A 16,641-nucleotide genomic window follows, 5' to 3' on the forward strand; every position below is an offset into this window, starting at 1 on the left:
CTTATGCAGATGTAATCAAGTTACAATGATCTGAACTCATACTAGATTAACTGGTATCTTTAAAAGAGAGAAATTTGGACACAGATGCAGACCCAAAGGGAAGACAGCCATGTGAAGATGGAAGCAGAGATTGAAGCTATGCTTCCCCAATCCAGGGAACACTAAGAATTCAGGGAACTTCCAGAAACCAGAGACAAGAAAGGACTTTTCTCTAGAGCCTTCAGAGAGAGGATAGGGTTCTGACACCTTGGTTTCAGACTTCTAGCTTCCAGTACTGAGAGAATAAATTTCTGTTCTTTAAGCCACTCAGTTCATGGTATAATACTCTGAGACAGTCCTAGAAACTAACCTTACACTGTAGGGCTTCCCAGGTAGCGCAGCGGTAAAGAATCCACCTGCCAATGCAGGAGATGCAGGTACGATTCCTGGATTGGGAAGATCCTCTGCAGGAGGAAATGGAAACCTTCTCCAATATTCTTGCCTGGAAAATTCCATGAACAGAGGAGCCTGGTGGACTGCAGTCCATAGGGTTGCAAAGAGTCCCACATGACTGGGTGATGAGCACGTGAGCACGCAATCTTACACTGTGCCCACCACAGCTGGGAATCCTAAAGGGCGGGTGGAACAGAGTTTGGGAGATCAGTTAGATAAAATAGAGGGGAGGGGATGCCCATTTTGGGGGATGAACACTTATGAGACTACATAGAGGCAGAGCACTATAAAAATAAGGTGTTTGATCATTCAGTTACTGACCAATGTGTAGACAGTGCCTCTATAAAACTTTGCATATGTGTGTTTGTGTGTGAGTGGTGTCTGGGATATCTGCAGTCCAGTTTTTTCTTTACATTAGGAGGGGCATTCTTCAGGTTGGTAACAGCTTTGAAGGTGAGGATTCCATCTGAGAAGCTCCACCTTCCCACTCCCACCTTTGGTCATCCTCTCCACCTCTAAATCTCATTTGATGAGACTCTGCTTATGGGGGTTAAAAAGTCTGCCCAAGTTTTCATGCAAGTTAGTAAGAAAACGAGAATTCAGATCCAGAACTCTGGGTCCAAAACCCTGTCCTTGTCATGATTTCAAGCTCTTTTTCAAGATAAGAAAAGTGAATATTTTCAAAAAGATATGAGCGATTCAGTTTACTGTTTATAAGCATTTTCCCCTAAATTTGAAAGTAACAGTAGCTTATCTGCAAAATATTTAGAAAATACTGAAATGTTTAAAGTAAAAAAAAAAATTATTCCAGTGATAACTACAGATAATATTGACTAAGTTCCTATCAGTCTTTTTTCCTTGCAGTTATATAGTATCAACAAAATCAGAACGATACTGTAAGTAGTTTTGTATTTTGCTTTCTCATTTAGCATTATCTCATGAATACCTCATGTCATTATTTTTACAAACATAATTTTTAATTAGTAAATAATGTTTCATCGTATAGATGGGGCATAATTTATTTGTTTTCTATACTGAGTATTTGTTTCCAGCTTTTACAGTGATAAACATGCAATAGTTAACATTTCTCACAAATACCTATCCTCATCTCTATTATTGCTTGAAGATAGGAGACTGGGGTATGAACATTTTAAGACATTTGATATATAATGCCAAATTGTTTACCAAAAGGTTTCTACCTACCAACAGCATGCTAGTGCTTCACGAAGCACCCTCACCAACACTGAGTACTGTCATGAAAAAGCCCTGTACATTCTAAGAAGGGGCATCCCATGATTCGATCACACAGGTGGCTGTGCGTCCTGCGCATCGCAGGGGGCGACTGGGGCTGGGAGACTAATTAGGAGATGGTTGCGACAATCCCAGTGGGACGTGATGGGCGCTTGAGGCTAAGCAGTAGGCACGAAGGAAAAGGGAACAAGCGCACGGGACTCGTAGAACGTTCCATGCGAGGGGTGGGGGCCGGTGCTGATAAGATCACGCCGCGCTGCGGGGGGTGCAGAACTGGGCGGAGGCCGCGTGTGGGGCTCGGCCTCTGCGCCGCGCTTGGCACCCACGGGTGAGGTTGGCCGAGGCGCGAACCCCTCCCACCCCTTTAACGGGGACACTCCCCTTTAAGGCGGGCGCCCGCGCGCACCCGGCCCCGCCCTTCGGGGGCGCGCGCGGCGGCCGCGGCGCCGGCTCCGCCGGGAGCGCACGTGCCGGCGCCGGGTGGAGGAGAGGGAGGCGGGAGCCGGGCCGCGGGAGGAGGGGAGGCGCCGGGGGCGCGCGCGCGCGCGCTGGGCGCTGCTGGGCTGCGGCGGCGGCGGCGGCGGCGGTTACTATGGCGGAGTCGGCCGGAGCCTCCTCCTTCTTCCCCCTTGTTGTCCTCCTGCTTGCCGGCAGCGGCGGGTCCGGGCCCCGGGGGATCCAGGGTGAGTCCCGGGGCGGGGGCGGGGGCCGGGATGGAGCGGGCCGGGCGAGGGCGAGGCCTCGCGCCGCGGCTCCTGGCTACAGCGCGCCCCCTCCCCACGCGCACAATATGGCCGGGCGGGGGGCGCGGGGGAGTCGCGGTGACCCCCCACCCGGGTCGGCTTCCCCCGATCCCCGAGGCGCGGCCGCCCGGCCGGGACCGAGCTCACGCCGGGCCCCTGGGGACCCGAGCCCTTTCCCAGGAGGGACTGGATTCGGGGAGCTCTCGAGGGTCGCGCTCCCAGCACCCCTATGTTCCATAGAAGGGAGTGCAGGCTTCCTTCCCCGAGATTTGGAGATCCACGTTTCTGCCGCTCAGCATGTCCAGGGGCGGGGGTCTTCATTCCCTCCGTCCAGATGCTCCAGCGTGGGGGGTGGGGGGCGCGCCTTTTCTCCCGCCAAGATTATGGGGCTTCGGCGATAGGGTCTTTGCCTCTCCGAGGTATCCTGACGTTGAGAGCCCTTGCGCACCATAGATAAAAGGGGAAGGGGGTCTTCAGCCTTTCCGTCAGCTCCCTCCTGCAGTTGGGGTGCTTCTTCCCCTCCCTCTCCTTCCTCCCTGTCGTTCTGGGAAAGCGAGTCACATTTCCCCCTCGGGCAGTCCCTTGAGTTCAGTGGGGCCAACCCCCCACCTCCAGTCCACATGCCCCGGGGAAGCTCGGTGGAGGAAATGGGACGTACAGGCCCCTATCTGGAGCTTGGCTTTAGAATCTCTCTAACCCTAGGAAACCTCGTTCCAGAACGGTTAATCTGCATCTAGGTGTATTTGCTTTCTCCCTTGCCACTCCCACCCCACCTCAGGGGGTCCATTCAGTTGGTCACTGTGGATGCCTTTCAGGTGACATCGTCGAACCTGCCCCCCACCCCCAAGATTAGGACCCCACCACCAGACCAGGTCCTGGCCCTTGGTCAGGATTTATTTACCTTCCCACACCAGCGCTCTTCCCAGCCCTTCCCCCTACCTCCTCCCCTACCCTTGCACACCCCTCACCTTCCAACTCCCACAGCCTTCTGCACCCTGGTAGCACCCCCATCCTTCTCACTGTCGAAGTGGTACCTTTCTGTGGGACACTCAGTTGGGTGTCTCGTTTGTGAGGCTATACGGGCTTGAGGAAAGCAGATGAAACCCTAAAATATTTAAGGGAGTCATCTCAACCCTGTGCTGGCATTAGGGTAGCAGATGAAGGTTATATTTGGCCTTTATATTGGAGTGATTATTGACCCACAGTTGGATCCAGGAGAGACAGTCAGGACTGGGTTTGCTCCCGATGTACAAAGCCTGCTGCTCTGACTTCTCAGCAGCCCCTAACCTTCTAGCAGTGGGGGATCAAGTGTGTGTTCCTTGGCTCTCTTCTCTCCACCAAAAACATAATGGTTCTCAGGTGGGTTCAGGCTTCTTTCAGAAATGAGACGATCAGCCAAAGACTTGATCCCATTTTGGTGTCTCACAAACAAGTTCATTCCCTCCAGCCTTGATGTTTGTTTCCAGTGGTGCAGCCTGTGTGGTGGGGTCTTTGTTCACTGGTTAATGCTTCTGCTAAGGCTGTCATGTGTGTTCCTGGATCTCGCTGCTCTGTGGCAGAGGTAACGCGCTGTGGGGTCAGATAGATGTGGTGAAGGTATGTGAACAGCCTGACATTCGTGGTAAGTTAATGGTTTTCATGAATAATGTACGCTGGGCCTTATTTTTGGGCCATGTTTTTGGAGTGTGTATCATGATGTTATTTCTCTAGTTGGGTAGTAAATAAGGAGATTCAGCCGTCAGGTTTGTTATTTTACATGTGTATGAATAAATCTGTAAATTCCTTCCTTAGGAATTTTTATCCTGTTGCTAATATATCTGAGGTTCTTAACAGCCATTTCCCTGTTGGTTTGGTGTAGTGTCTGATGGGGTATTTCTTGTTGTCATGAGCCTAGTTAAGAATGTTTAATTGATGATCCAACTGGTTCTGAACGGGGCAGGTTCATTTTTTGTAACCTTCCCGAAATGGATGTTTGTTGGGGTGAGGATGGGTGGGCATAGTAGGGAGTTGGTTTCTTTTTTTGGTTAATTGGAAATTAGGTTGTGTATCCAGCAAACATTCTCGAAGGCCTTCAAACTTGGCCAGACACTACAGTTTTTTCCGGGACACATCTCGTTGCCAATAGTGCATGCTACAGAGACCACTGTTGCAAAAGGCTTAGAGTGAAGCATCAGTTCTGGGAATATAGAGGCTGTGAGATAACAAGAAGTTGATTGCTGTCCTCCCCACACTTCCTCTGTTGTGTTCCCCTAGGTGGGCCGGGAGGAGCAGCAGGGCCAGCCAGGCAGCCCTGATGCCTGTGAAGACAGGATGTGAGGACAGCAAGGGATAGGTGTCTGTGTTAAATAGTGAACTAGTAGCGACTTAGTAAAAGGCCAGTGGTACAGAGCTATAAACTGCATCCATTTAATAGGTGGACCAAATTCTAAGGCCTACCTTTGGCATTTTCACTTTAGTATTTAAAAATGTAAAGCTGAATTAGTAGCAGGAGAACATGACATTGATTTTCTTAAGACAAAAGCTACAAGGGAGACATTTGAGGTTCTGATGGGAATATTTTGAATTTCTGTGATTAAACCAAAAATTTAATCTCAGGCCAAGTCTTATACTTTTGTTGAGTGGACATGAATTTGAAATACAGCAGAAGTGAACTCTGGTAGAGAAAAAGAGAATCTCTGATTAGTTTTGTTAAGAGCTCCTGGAACAGATGTGATTAACACAATAAAATGGCTACTCTGGTTAAAGGTTAGAGCCAGGTCGGGGGAGGAGGCTGCTCTCCAGCCCCAGAACTTTGCTCCCTGACAGGTTGTCCTTGAGTCAGGCACTTCACCTTTCTGTGGCTGCCTCAGTTTTGCCTCCTTGAAGTAAAGAACTGGTCTGTGTCTTTCTTATTGGGACATTTGTGAGACTGACTTACTGACAGCCAGTTGGCTGGGTGGTATTTTTAGACACAGTTTCTGACTTCAGTGAACATGCAATGTTGGGTTACTTTTTATCTTATGGGGCAGAGAGTAACTCCTGGGATTGAGAGAAGCAACACATGTCACACTGTGGTTAATTTGTTCTCTGTTGCATTTTTGTGGACCCCTTTCAGATTTCCTCAAGTTAATTTCTGTCTCTTGACAAGCCCTCACATCCTAGACCTGGCAGCATACCTGTGCTAATCAAAGACAGTCTGGAGGGAGTGACCTGCTTTAGGCTTTATTGGTTTGGCAACGTTTTCATTCTTACGCAACTCTGGGTATGTTTATGGCACTATGTAAATGTTACATAAGAACATGGAGGCAGAGAGGTGGCCGGAATGGTGCCTGTGAACACAGGAAGGTTAGACTGAGGACTTCATCCGCAAGGACCTTGGGAATCTGCAGTCAGTAAAAGAAGAAGCTGCACTTCGTTTTCCTCTAAAAACCTTTTTAGATGATTGTGTCTTTCAGGTGGACTGCTGTGTTATAAATAGGTTTATTCGCCACCGGTGAGCTAATTGTAACCTTGCTACCAAAATATGAATCAGGAGACAAGGAGACGATGGGGCGTGCTGCTTCTTCCAGCATGGCCTGTTGAAGCTGCTTGTTGCATTTTGGAACCGGAGTTGAATTGCGTTGCAGCCTCAGCCTCATAATAACTCAGGAGCACAGGGTGTTGAGGTGGAATGGAATTCTCAGTCTGCAGTGCTTGAGATCTTCTTTATTTTTGAAGGTTAAATTAGAATCCTGAAGTGGCTCTTTTGTTTTAATTTTGAAATGCTTATTGTTTACGGTTCAATCTTTGCTCAGAGGCGCGGTGAACATTAATTCTGGAATCCCGCCTCTTTGTCTCGAGCCCTTGTGCTATTTGTCTGTTACAGCAGGAGTTGATGTAAGAGGGTCTTACCTCATTTTCCTCTCTGTGTTCATGAGAAGAAAATCCTGGAGTCCTCTTGCTCATCAGCCCCCTCCGATGCTGGAAGTGCTGAGGGCCTCTGGAGCCCATCAGTTCCACCTGGCCTGGGAGTGCCCAGACCTTTGAAAGGATCGGAGCCGGCAGTCCCCTGCAGGCTGTCACTCTGCAGGGGGCCTCATGGCCGGGTTGAGTCCCATGTCCCGCCTCTCGGGTTTTGCTCTCCTCAGCTTCTCTCCCTCGTACACGGTTCATACATGGTTCAACCTGCAGCTGGGCCTGGAGGCAGCATCTCTGGTCTCGCCTGTTCTCTGCCCTCCAGCTTCTCCGTCGCAGGTAAATACCATTCGTAGTGTAGCTTTCTTCTTCCTCTGTCGTTTTGGTCCTCCAGCCTCCCTGGCAGTCTTACCTGCTTGCAGGGCATCCCACACGGTGCCACCTTAGGCAGCTATGGTGTTCTTTTTGGTTTTTTTCCTCTCTCCATTTAGTCTGAAGCCTCATTTGTCTTGCTAAATATTTTGAATTTAACATAATGAAAGTAACTGCCTTTCCCTTTAAAGTATCAATCACCCTAATATTTACACAATTGCATATAGGAGGTTTCTTTATTCACTTGGTTGGGTGTGTGCCTGGAATGCTTCTTGGCACGAGGAGGCAACAGGGAACCAGAGGGACAAAAATCCCTAACTCCTCATGGAATTTATGATCGCAGAGGCTCAGACTGAAAATAAATGAGTAAACACAGTTATCAGTCATGAGTGCTGTGAAGGAAATAAAACAGGATGGTGTGCTAGAGTGCGCTGGGGGCTGCCACGTCACAGCCCCGTCCACCTCATTGTTTCATCTGTAAAATGGGGCTAACACAGTCAGGTGGCCTTATTTTCGGCAACTGTTATTTGAAGCCCAGTTGAACACTGGATTAGCAAATACTGGACCGCTGCTCCTGCTGCTTGCAGTGCTTTCATCAGCTGATCAGTACATAACCTTACGTTATTTGTGTTTTTGTTTAGAGACAAGTTATTTAATACATGTTGTTGATTCATTAAAGTTGAGCTCAGGGCCAGCAGCACTATAATGCCTGCCTGAATGAAGCTTGTTCAGCATATGTATTTTCTCTCTAAGGCATGTCACTGTCTTCTTGAACTTGGGGACACTAGACAGCGTTTCCGCACTACTCTTGGGGCCATTTTAAAGTGAAATCACCAGCATAAGCCACAAAAAGATAGAAAGCCCGGCACTGAACATACCATGAGAGGAACACATATTAACAGTGTGAAAGCTGAAGCAAGCCAGAGCGTTCTTATTCAACCTCCGTGGGAACGTGTGTGCTGGGTGACTCAAATTTGTCACCTCTCTGCACTTGCCTGTGAGTGACCGTGAAAGCACTGAGATTATTGATTTTGGGGTTACAGATAAATTTTAGTAAGTAGGCAGATTCACAAATACGAGTCCATGAATAATGAGAATTGACTGTATTTTGTTCAAGCAGTGCAATGATTGTGGCAAAGAGAAAATCATATCATATGGAATTCCCAGGACTCCTAAATGGTTTCACTGTACCAGTGTAATGTATACAGTGTTAAGTCCCGTTTCTAGCCTGTGAATAAACAGGTATATATGTACATATATTGAGAACTGCTGTGGTGATCTAAAGGTTCCTATAACACAGGCTTACTGAGCACCTACCATATACCAGGCACTGTTGTAGGTGCAGAGATACACCAGTAAACAAAAGGAGACGAAATGCTTACCTTCATGAAGCTCACCTTCTGGCAGGTGAAATAGATGATAAGGTACAAGGTGATTATGTCTACCACAGTCCTTCCCGCTGCTCCCTTCTCCCCGTGATTTCCAGCCTGAGGTGTGCACACACCTGTTCTCAGTTACTCAGACATGAACGAAGGTGGTACACTTGACCCTTGAGCAACGCAGTTTGAGCTGCATGGGTCCACTTATACATGGGTGTTTTGTTTTGTTTTTTTTTCAGTAAATACCAGAGTGCAGTAGTATGCAGTACGAGGTTGGCAGAATTCACAGATGCGGAACTGCAGATCTACTGGGGTGATTGTTAAGTTATCCATGGGTGTTTGACTCTGTAGCGGTCAGTGCCCCTAACCCCTGAGTTGTTCCAGGGTCAACTGTATTGTGAAGGGTTTAAATCAGTTGACCTTCAGATGGGCACGCTGTCATGGTGGACCTGACCTAATCAAGCTGGCCCTTTGAAAGCAGAGCATTTTCTCAGCTGATTGCAGAAGAGGAAGGCAGTGCTGCCCCAGCTGGCTTGGGAGAAAGTAAACATTCTAGTGTGAACTGCCCGTGGGAGCCGCGTGACCAGGAACTGCAGGCCTACTTTAGGAGTTGAGTGGTCCCTGGCCATCAGTGAGTAGGGCAGTGGGGGGCCATAGTCCTTCATCCACAGGGCATTGAAGTTTGCCAGCAATGAGTGAAATTGAAAGAGGTCCCAGCCCTAAATGAGAAAGCCCCAGCCAATATCAGTCATGCTATGCCTGGACTTCTGACCTACAGAAACTGAAATAGTAAATAGGTATTGTTTTTAAAAATGCATGTGGGGTGAGTCAGATGGTTATATGAGGAGAAGGAAAACAGGACTGAGGCATAAGCGTATTCCCCAAGATAGGCTTGAGGCTCCTTGAGACTGGGTCACCCTGCCATCTCATGGATGGACTTACATGTGAAAAGAAGTCCTGAGACCACATGTGACTTTCAGCTGCTGCCCGTTACCTTTTCCTAGACATTGTGAGGTTTGGAGGAGAGAGAAGATTGTGGATGCTTTAAATGATTTTGATGTGTTGAGGAATCTGTGACTTGAGGGGTTTTTATTTTTATAAAAAGTATTCTTTGTGTTGAGCACCCCTGGCCCCAGATCGTGATGTATTGTCTTGGTGTACATTTGTACATTACTTTCTACACTTGCAGTAGATAAATTCAATCAGTGTTCTTTCCTAACATCTCCCTAGTTGTTAGGGAGCACTCCTCAAGCTCAGTGTTGGGGGGGATACTGAGGAAAGAATCTGTCCTTGCTATTAGGAAGTTTGTGCACAGATTGACTTCTGCGTGTTAGAACAACCATAAAGCCACACAGAGCGCAGCCCCTTCTCATTCACTAGGATGACGGCAATAATACAACCATCTGATTTCCTGAACGTGTACCATCTACTCAAGTGTTACACTGGGCGTTTGGGCTGCATTCCTTACTCTGTACGGCCATTCTGTGAGCCACTCTCATCCCCATTTTACAGGTTAGAAAACTGGGGCATAGAGGTTAAGCAGTGGGCCTAAAGTCTGACTCTACAGCACATGCTCAAAATCCTGTGCTCTGCTATGTGCTGTGGTCACTGTTAAAGTAGCCTTCCAGCCAGTCCCTGCCTTCCCATCCTACGATTGGATTCAACTCTGGAAAGTGCACCTCCTCTGTCACTTTTATGTAGCCTCCAGGATGGACTGCAGACCCCTTTGCCGGCCATCACGATCCATGCAGTCTGGTCTGGTCTGGCTTATTGCCCTTATCTCTGGCTAGAACCCTGGCATTGTTGTCCTGTTGTCCATTTTCTTTGGACCTCACAAGCCTTGTGCTTTTCTTGGTCTTGGCCTTCTCAGCCAAATCCAACATCCTCCAAGTGTGGGACCTGCTTTGTCTTCCTACTGTCCCCCAGCCAGTAACTCCTTTCCTCTCTGCTTTTCTTGTTGGTCCATGTCAGCAACATAGAGGTTCACACTGGCTTAAAGTTTTCTGCTGCTCCCACTCTCCCACCCTCTACGCCCTGAAAGTTGATCCTAGGAACTGCCTTATATTTTCTTTATGTGTCTTTGTTCTATCACAGAGCTTTGTGTATTTTGGGTACTTAATAATTTAATTGAATTCATTCATTTCTTTTCCATCCTCTCAGCAAAATCCTAGATAAATAATTCCAGTTCTGTCCTGCTGTAATTTCATTATCTCCTGTATATACAGTTTTCATCCTGGTCACTCGAAAATGCCACAGACATTTGTGCGTTACTGGGAACGTCATAATCTGTACCCCACCTCTTTCATCTCTGTTGATTCTACTACCTGCCCATTTTATTTGAAATAAACTTGATCTCAACCTCATTAGTTGTTTTGGGGGGCTTGGGGTTTTTTTTTTTCAGCTGTGCCACGCACAGCACATGGGATTTTAGTTCCCTGACCAGGGATGAAACCCGTGCCCCCTGCAGTAGGGGCACTGGAAGCATGGCATCTTGACCACCAGGGAAGTCCTCAACCTCGTTAGTTTTATTCTCGATCCTTGCTGGTATTTTTTCTCCTTCATTGTCCTAGTTGTCTGAAACAACCATTCCTATCCCTCTTCTCAAAACTGTGATGTACACTGTCACCTCTCCACACATCATAGTGTAGTAAGTAGGTCAGGAAGCAAATACAAAACACCACTGATAAATGCTCTCCCCTGCTCTAATGAGCCAGGAGCGTGTCTGTTTAAGTACAACAAAGAAAGAAAGCAGAAGGTTGTACATGTCAATATAAACTTGTGGGTAAAGGAGAAATACCAAGTGACGAGCAGACAGTCTGACTGTGACGCCTGAGTTTGTACGCTTAGGTCCCAGGAACACAGGGCATGCTCTGTCGTAGTGACACCACTCCTTCCAGCTTTACCTTGACATTCCCCTGGGCAGCAGGTGGGCCCTTGCTGGATGTTCAGGCATTTACAGCCAGCCATAAATTAAGTCGCAATGACAGGTCTCCTTAGCATAAACATCAAACGTCTCTTTTGAGTGAGAACAAAGCTTTCATTCTCTAGACCTGAGGCTTAAGGGTGAACTTGTTTAAACAGCTCTCTGGGGTTGGGTTTGTCTCCAAGTAGAATGTCAGAAAGGCAGTTTGTAGAATAGATATAGTGTGGAGCTGGCTTTTCAAACACCTTTCTCTTATGCAAACCCCACTCTGAGACCTTTTCCCAGATTGAAATTAAATACCAAGCTTATCAAATGTCTTATTGTTAAATCTGTGCTTTTTTTTTTTTTTTTCTCTCATACAAATAGCTTCCTTTATTAAGTCAGCTAGAAGTGCTTTTTACCAGTACACTTTTTGGGTACCGCCAGCTACACATGTAAAATTGGACTTTATTATGGCTCTTTGGTACTTGAGAGTTTTTGTTTTATTTTAGTGTGTTTTTACAGTCTAATTTTGATGATTGTGAAAACTGAAAATGCAGCTCGAATCTTTGTTACCAATAGCACCTGATTACTTTATTTCTCTGCAGCAGGACTTTTCTGCCTGGTACTGTTGTTGGTTCTGGAAAAACAGACATTACCTTTATTTTGTGATAGTGTAGTACCAGACACCTCCATTTTTAAGCCCAATTCAACATTTTCATAAACATTTTGACAGTTGTCTCGATCAATAGTGACTAAACAACTTTTTCTTTTTTTCTTTCTGTCTTCTTAAAGCAGTAAAAACCTTTAAAAAATGAAAATGTGGAAACGCATATAAAACAGATAAAAGCATGTCCTCTCTGGCAGAGCCCCCTGCCCTCTCAGATTGCTGGGCTGAGAGCTGCTGAATGAGATTTATTAAGCACAGTGCAGTGTGTGGGCACTGTGCAGGATACCAGTGAGAAAATGAAGGCAAGAAGGACTCTGGTTCCCTCCTCTAGGAGTTCACGGGTTCCTGGGACCTATGAGAGCCAGGGACTTGGGAACGGCACAGAACAACATTGTACCTTCATTTTGGGGGGTGTGCATGTGTTGGGTTTCTGTTGGTTTTGTTCTGTAGTTGAGATTATATTATATATACTGCTTTTTAGAGATTTATGGTATTTTTTAAATTGTGGTGAAACACATATAACAATTTTTAAGCATTTTAAAGTGTAAAATTCAGTAGAGTACCTTCATGATGTTAGGCAAACCATCACCTCTAGTTCCGGAACTTTTTCTTTACCCCTGAAGGAAACCAACCTAGTAATCCCTAAAGCCAACATTCCCCATCTTCTCCCCTATGCAGCCCCTAATAATCACTAATATGCTTTCTGGATGTTTAATATAAATGGACTCATAATACGTGGCTTCTTTCAATTAACATAATGTTTTCAGAGTTCATCCACACTGTAGTAAATATCAGTAGTTTATTCCTTTTTATAGCTGACTAATACTCCATCTGATGAGTGTGCCGCATTTTGTTTATCCACTCTTTGTTCAGTGGACGTTTGGGTTTCCACCTTTTGATGGTTGTGAATAGTGCTATTAGGAACGTTGGTGTACAAGTTTTTGTTTAAACACTTGCTTTCAATCTTTTGGATATATTGCACTAGGAGTGGAATTGCTGGGTTATATGGTAAATCAATGTTTAACTTACTGAGGAACCTTCGAGCTGTTTTCTATATAATAGCTGTACCGGTTTGTGATCCTACTGTCAGTGTGTAGAGTTCCAGTTTCCTCTGAATCTGCACCAGCATTTTCTTATGGCCTTCCTAGTGGGTGTAAAGTGGTATCTCATTGTGGTTTGGTTTCTGTTTGTTTTGTTTTTCTATCAAATGTGATTTTTATTTAGCTGACAAGCACTTTTCTACAGATGCACTCTTGGGACATCACATGGCAAAAACAGAAGTTTTGTCTCTAGTTTTTTTCCCCTCTTTTTTTACCTTATTAAAAATTATATTAAAAAAATAAAAATTATATTGGTCCTAAAATATAGAAAGAAATATAAATTCACCAAAAAACTGTACATTATCAAAACATCACTAAAACACCACATTTGATTATATGTGGTTTTGGTTTACATTTGAATTTGAAATTCATTTGCATTTGATATGATGTTGACCATTTTTCATGTACTTTTTGGTCGTTTGTATACCTTCTTTGGAGAAATGTCTGTTCAAATCATTTGCTTATTTTAAAATTATTTTTTGTCATCGAGTTTTAAGAGTGAGTTCTTTACACATTCTGGATGCAAGACCATTATTAGATGCATGATTTTTGAATATTTTCTCTCATTCTGTTGGTTTTCTTCACACTGCCTTGTTATTGTCCTTTGAGATAGAAAAGTTTTTTTTTTTAATTTGGTGAAGGCCAGTTCATCTATTTTTCTTTTGTTGCTTGTGTTTTAGATGTCATATCTAGGAGCCCATTGCCAAATCCAAGGTCATGAAGATTTACCCCTATTTTCATTAAAAAAATTGTAGAATATAAACTTTAGCTCTTATATTTTGGTCTTTGACTTACATTGAATTAATTACATTACTTGCATTATGTAATAACTTACATTAATTAATCTTGGTGTGTGGTGTGAAGGGTCTGACTTCATTCTTTTGCATGTGGATTTCTGCTTGTTGAAGACTAGTCTTCCCACCCCCAAAATGTTTTAGACACTGTTGTAGAAAATCAGTTGATGGTATATAGAACTGTTTCTGGACTCTCAATTCTGTTTCATTGATTTATAGTCTGTACCTAGGCCAGTTTCATACTGTTTTGATAGCTGTAGCTTTGTAATAAGTTTGAATCAGAAAGTGTGAGTCCTCCAACTTTGTTCTCTTTCTTTTCCCTTTCCCAAGATCATCTTGGCTTTTCAGGGTCACAAAGTTGTGTAGAATTGTGGTCTTTGTTCTATCCCAAGAAAGCTGTAGGGAGTTTAGATATGGTCCAAGGAAGAATACTTAAAATGATCACAGGTTGTAATAGGCTGTTCTCATCAGTTTGAGCTGTGTGATGGATGCTGTCATCTGGAAAGAGGAGTGCTCAGAGGCAGCTATGATCAAGTTGTAAAGTCGTGAATAAGCATAAGAATAAGCATAAGAAGTGGAAACAGTGGCTGACTTTATTTTTCTGGGCTTGAAAATCACTGCAGATGGTGATTGCAGCCATGAAATTAAAAGACGCTCATTCCTTGGAAGGAAAGTTATGACCAACCTAGACAGCATATTAAAAAGCAGAGACATTACTTTGCCAACAAAGGTCCATCTAGTCAAGGCTATGGTTTTTCCATATGGATGTGAGAGTTGGACTATAAAGAAAGCTGAGCGCCGAAGAATTGATGCTTTTGAACTGTGGTGTTGGAGAAGACTCTTGAGAGTCTCTTGGATTGCAAGGAGATCCAACCAGTCCATCCTAAAGAAGATGAGTCTTGGGTGTTCATTGGAAGGACAGATGTTGAAGCTGAAACTCCAGTACTTTGGCCACCTGATGCGAAGAGCTGACTCATTGGAAAAGACCCTGATGCTGGGAAAGATTGAGGGCAGGAGGAGAAGGGGACGACAGAGGATGAGATGGTTGGATGGCATCACCGACTCGATGGACATGGGTTTGGGTGATCTCTGAGAGTTGGTGATGGACAGGGAGGCCTGGTGTGCTGCAGTTCATGGGGTTGCAAAGAGTCGGACATGACTGAGCAACTGAACTGAAAGTCATGAAGAGTAAGGGGGGGGTGGGCACAGGCTGATTTGGGTGCCAAATCTTAACTCTTGTGGAACTAGAAGGTTGCCCAGTGAAGTTTGGAAGAGGCAGGTTTAGTATCCCTAAACAGGACAATGTTCCACCCTAAACTGATGAAACTTACCATCCCCAAGGAGTATGTGTGTATGTGTGTATACACACACACACACACATATAAGCCAAAAATCATAGATACTGTAGCTTTAAAACATCGTGAACCTTCATGTACCAGGACAAATGTGGGTGTTCTGCGGCTGCCTCTTACCTTCCGAGGTTGGTGCCTCCACTTTGCCCTTCCCACACCCTGTCCACTAGTGATGCGGGCTGAAGGGCAGTGAGTTTAGCCACTTGGTTCTTGGGAATTTCTAGTTGGGACAACAGCCTTGACTGAGTGTCCTCCAGAGTATGCCATGGGCAGGAGAGAGGGGCCTGGGGGTTGTCTTTGCTCAGAGCAGCTCCATAACATGCAGCAAGACAGAGTCTGCCCAAGTCGGGACTTGTCAGCCTTCCTCCAAACATAGCCTCTCTCACAAATTAAATTTGCTTTGATATTCTACCACAGACCACCTTCTCATCATACTGTGAAAACACGTTCAAATCCTGCCATAATGTCTTTAGTTCAGGTTTGACTAGCTTGTTCATATCAAAATGCTATACTAGTGAGAATTTCACTCTGACCACTTTTAACCTGCTTTTGTGACTCATCTGTGACTGGCTTTCCTAATTGTGTTATTTCTAACTCTTCGGTCAGGAACACGGAGAGTGTTAGGTATGTATTGTTTATGTACCTGTGTGTAGGCTGATTTCACGTGATGCGTCACTATGAAACAGATTATAAACGGCTGTTATCAGTAGTCCAGATTTAGTCTTTCAAAGAAATCAAAAGCTAAGTTTGTGATTTAGTGTACTAGAAAAGTTTTAGTAAATTCAGATTTTTTTTTTTTTTGGCCATGCCGTGTGGCTTGCTGGAGCTTAGTTCCCTGACCAGGGATTGAACCTGGGCCCATGGCAGTGAAGTGCAGAGTCCTAGCCACTGGATTGCCAGAGAATCCCATAATTCAGATGTTTTTGTACTTTTAGGATCACTTCATTTCAATGAAAAATGAATATTAACAGAAGACAATTTAGAGACCAGTCTGTCTTGGGTCTTCACTGATGGTCCAGTGGTTAAGAGTCTGCCTTGCAATACAGGGGATGTGTGTTCGATCCCTGGTTGGGGAACTAAGATTGCACATGCCACGGGGCAACTAAATAAAAAAATATTTTTAAAAAATGATTAAGACTAGTCTTTCTTTAAAGTTCAGAAAAAGGTGTACGGAATTAAAGCAGAACTTCCCAGTGTTGAATCAGTGATCCAAGCAATGTGACTTTAAAGACAAACTAGATTCAGATTTCAGCTGGAGGATTTTGGAGCTCATTTGGTTCAGCCCCTTCTTTCTGGTTAATGATGAGGAAAATGATGTTCAGGAAGGTTAAACAAGTTGCCCAAAACCACGCAACTAGTTACTGGCAGAGCTGAGACTCAAACAGCAGTTCCTTGCTGTGGTCTTGCTGTAACCTGGCACTTCCTAATTAGTGGTTAGAGAGACACATTGTACGTGAATGTGTTTACTTGAGTCTTACACTAAAGGGAGTGATTAAAATTTATTGAATATCTATTTGCTTCGCACTTTTTAAGTCTCATTGTTGTTCAGTTGCTGTGTCCTACTCTTGGCAACCCCCGTGAACTGCAGCATCCCTGTCCTTCACCATCTCCCAGAGTTTGCTCAAACTCGTGTCCATTGAGTTGGTGATGCAACCATCACCAGTGGTTGGATGCAGCCATCTCATCCTCTGTCACCCCCTTCTCCTCCTGTCCTCAATCTTTCCCAGCCTCAGGATCTTTTCCACTGAGTCGGCTCGTAAATCTATTTCATGT

The 16,641-nt window shown here is 45.0% G+C and overlaps 1 protein-coding gene across 1 annotated transcript in view; it reads left to right on the top strand.

The window, feature by feature from the left end:
* Positions 1 to 2,154: 2,154 nt before the first annotated feature.
* Positions 2,155 to 16,641, top strand: part of ACVR1B (activin A receptor type 1B) — a 34,467-nt gene continuing 19,980 nt past the window's right edge. Inside the window, exon 1 of the mRNA XM_043446523.1 lies at positions 2,155 to 2,366. Coding sequence (XP_043302458.1) covers positions 2,276 to 2,366 — 91 coding nt within the window. The 5' untranslated portion in view covers positions 2,155 to 2,275. The remainder of the gene's footprint in view (positions 2,367 to 16,641) is intronic.

Source organism: Cervus canadensis, chromosome 25, assembly GCF_019320065.1.
Source record: "Cervus canadensis isolate Bull #8, Minnesota chromosome 25, ASM1932006v1, whole genome shotgun sequence".
Taxonomy (NCBI): Eukaryota; Metazoa; Chordata; class Mammalia; order Artiodactyla; family Cervidae; genus Cervus; species Cervus canadensis.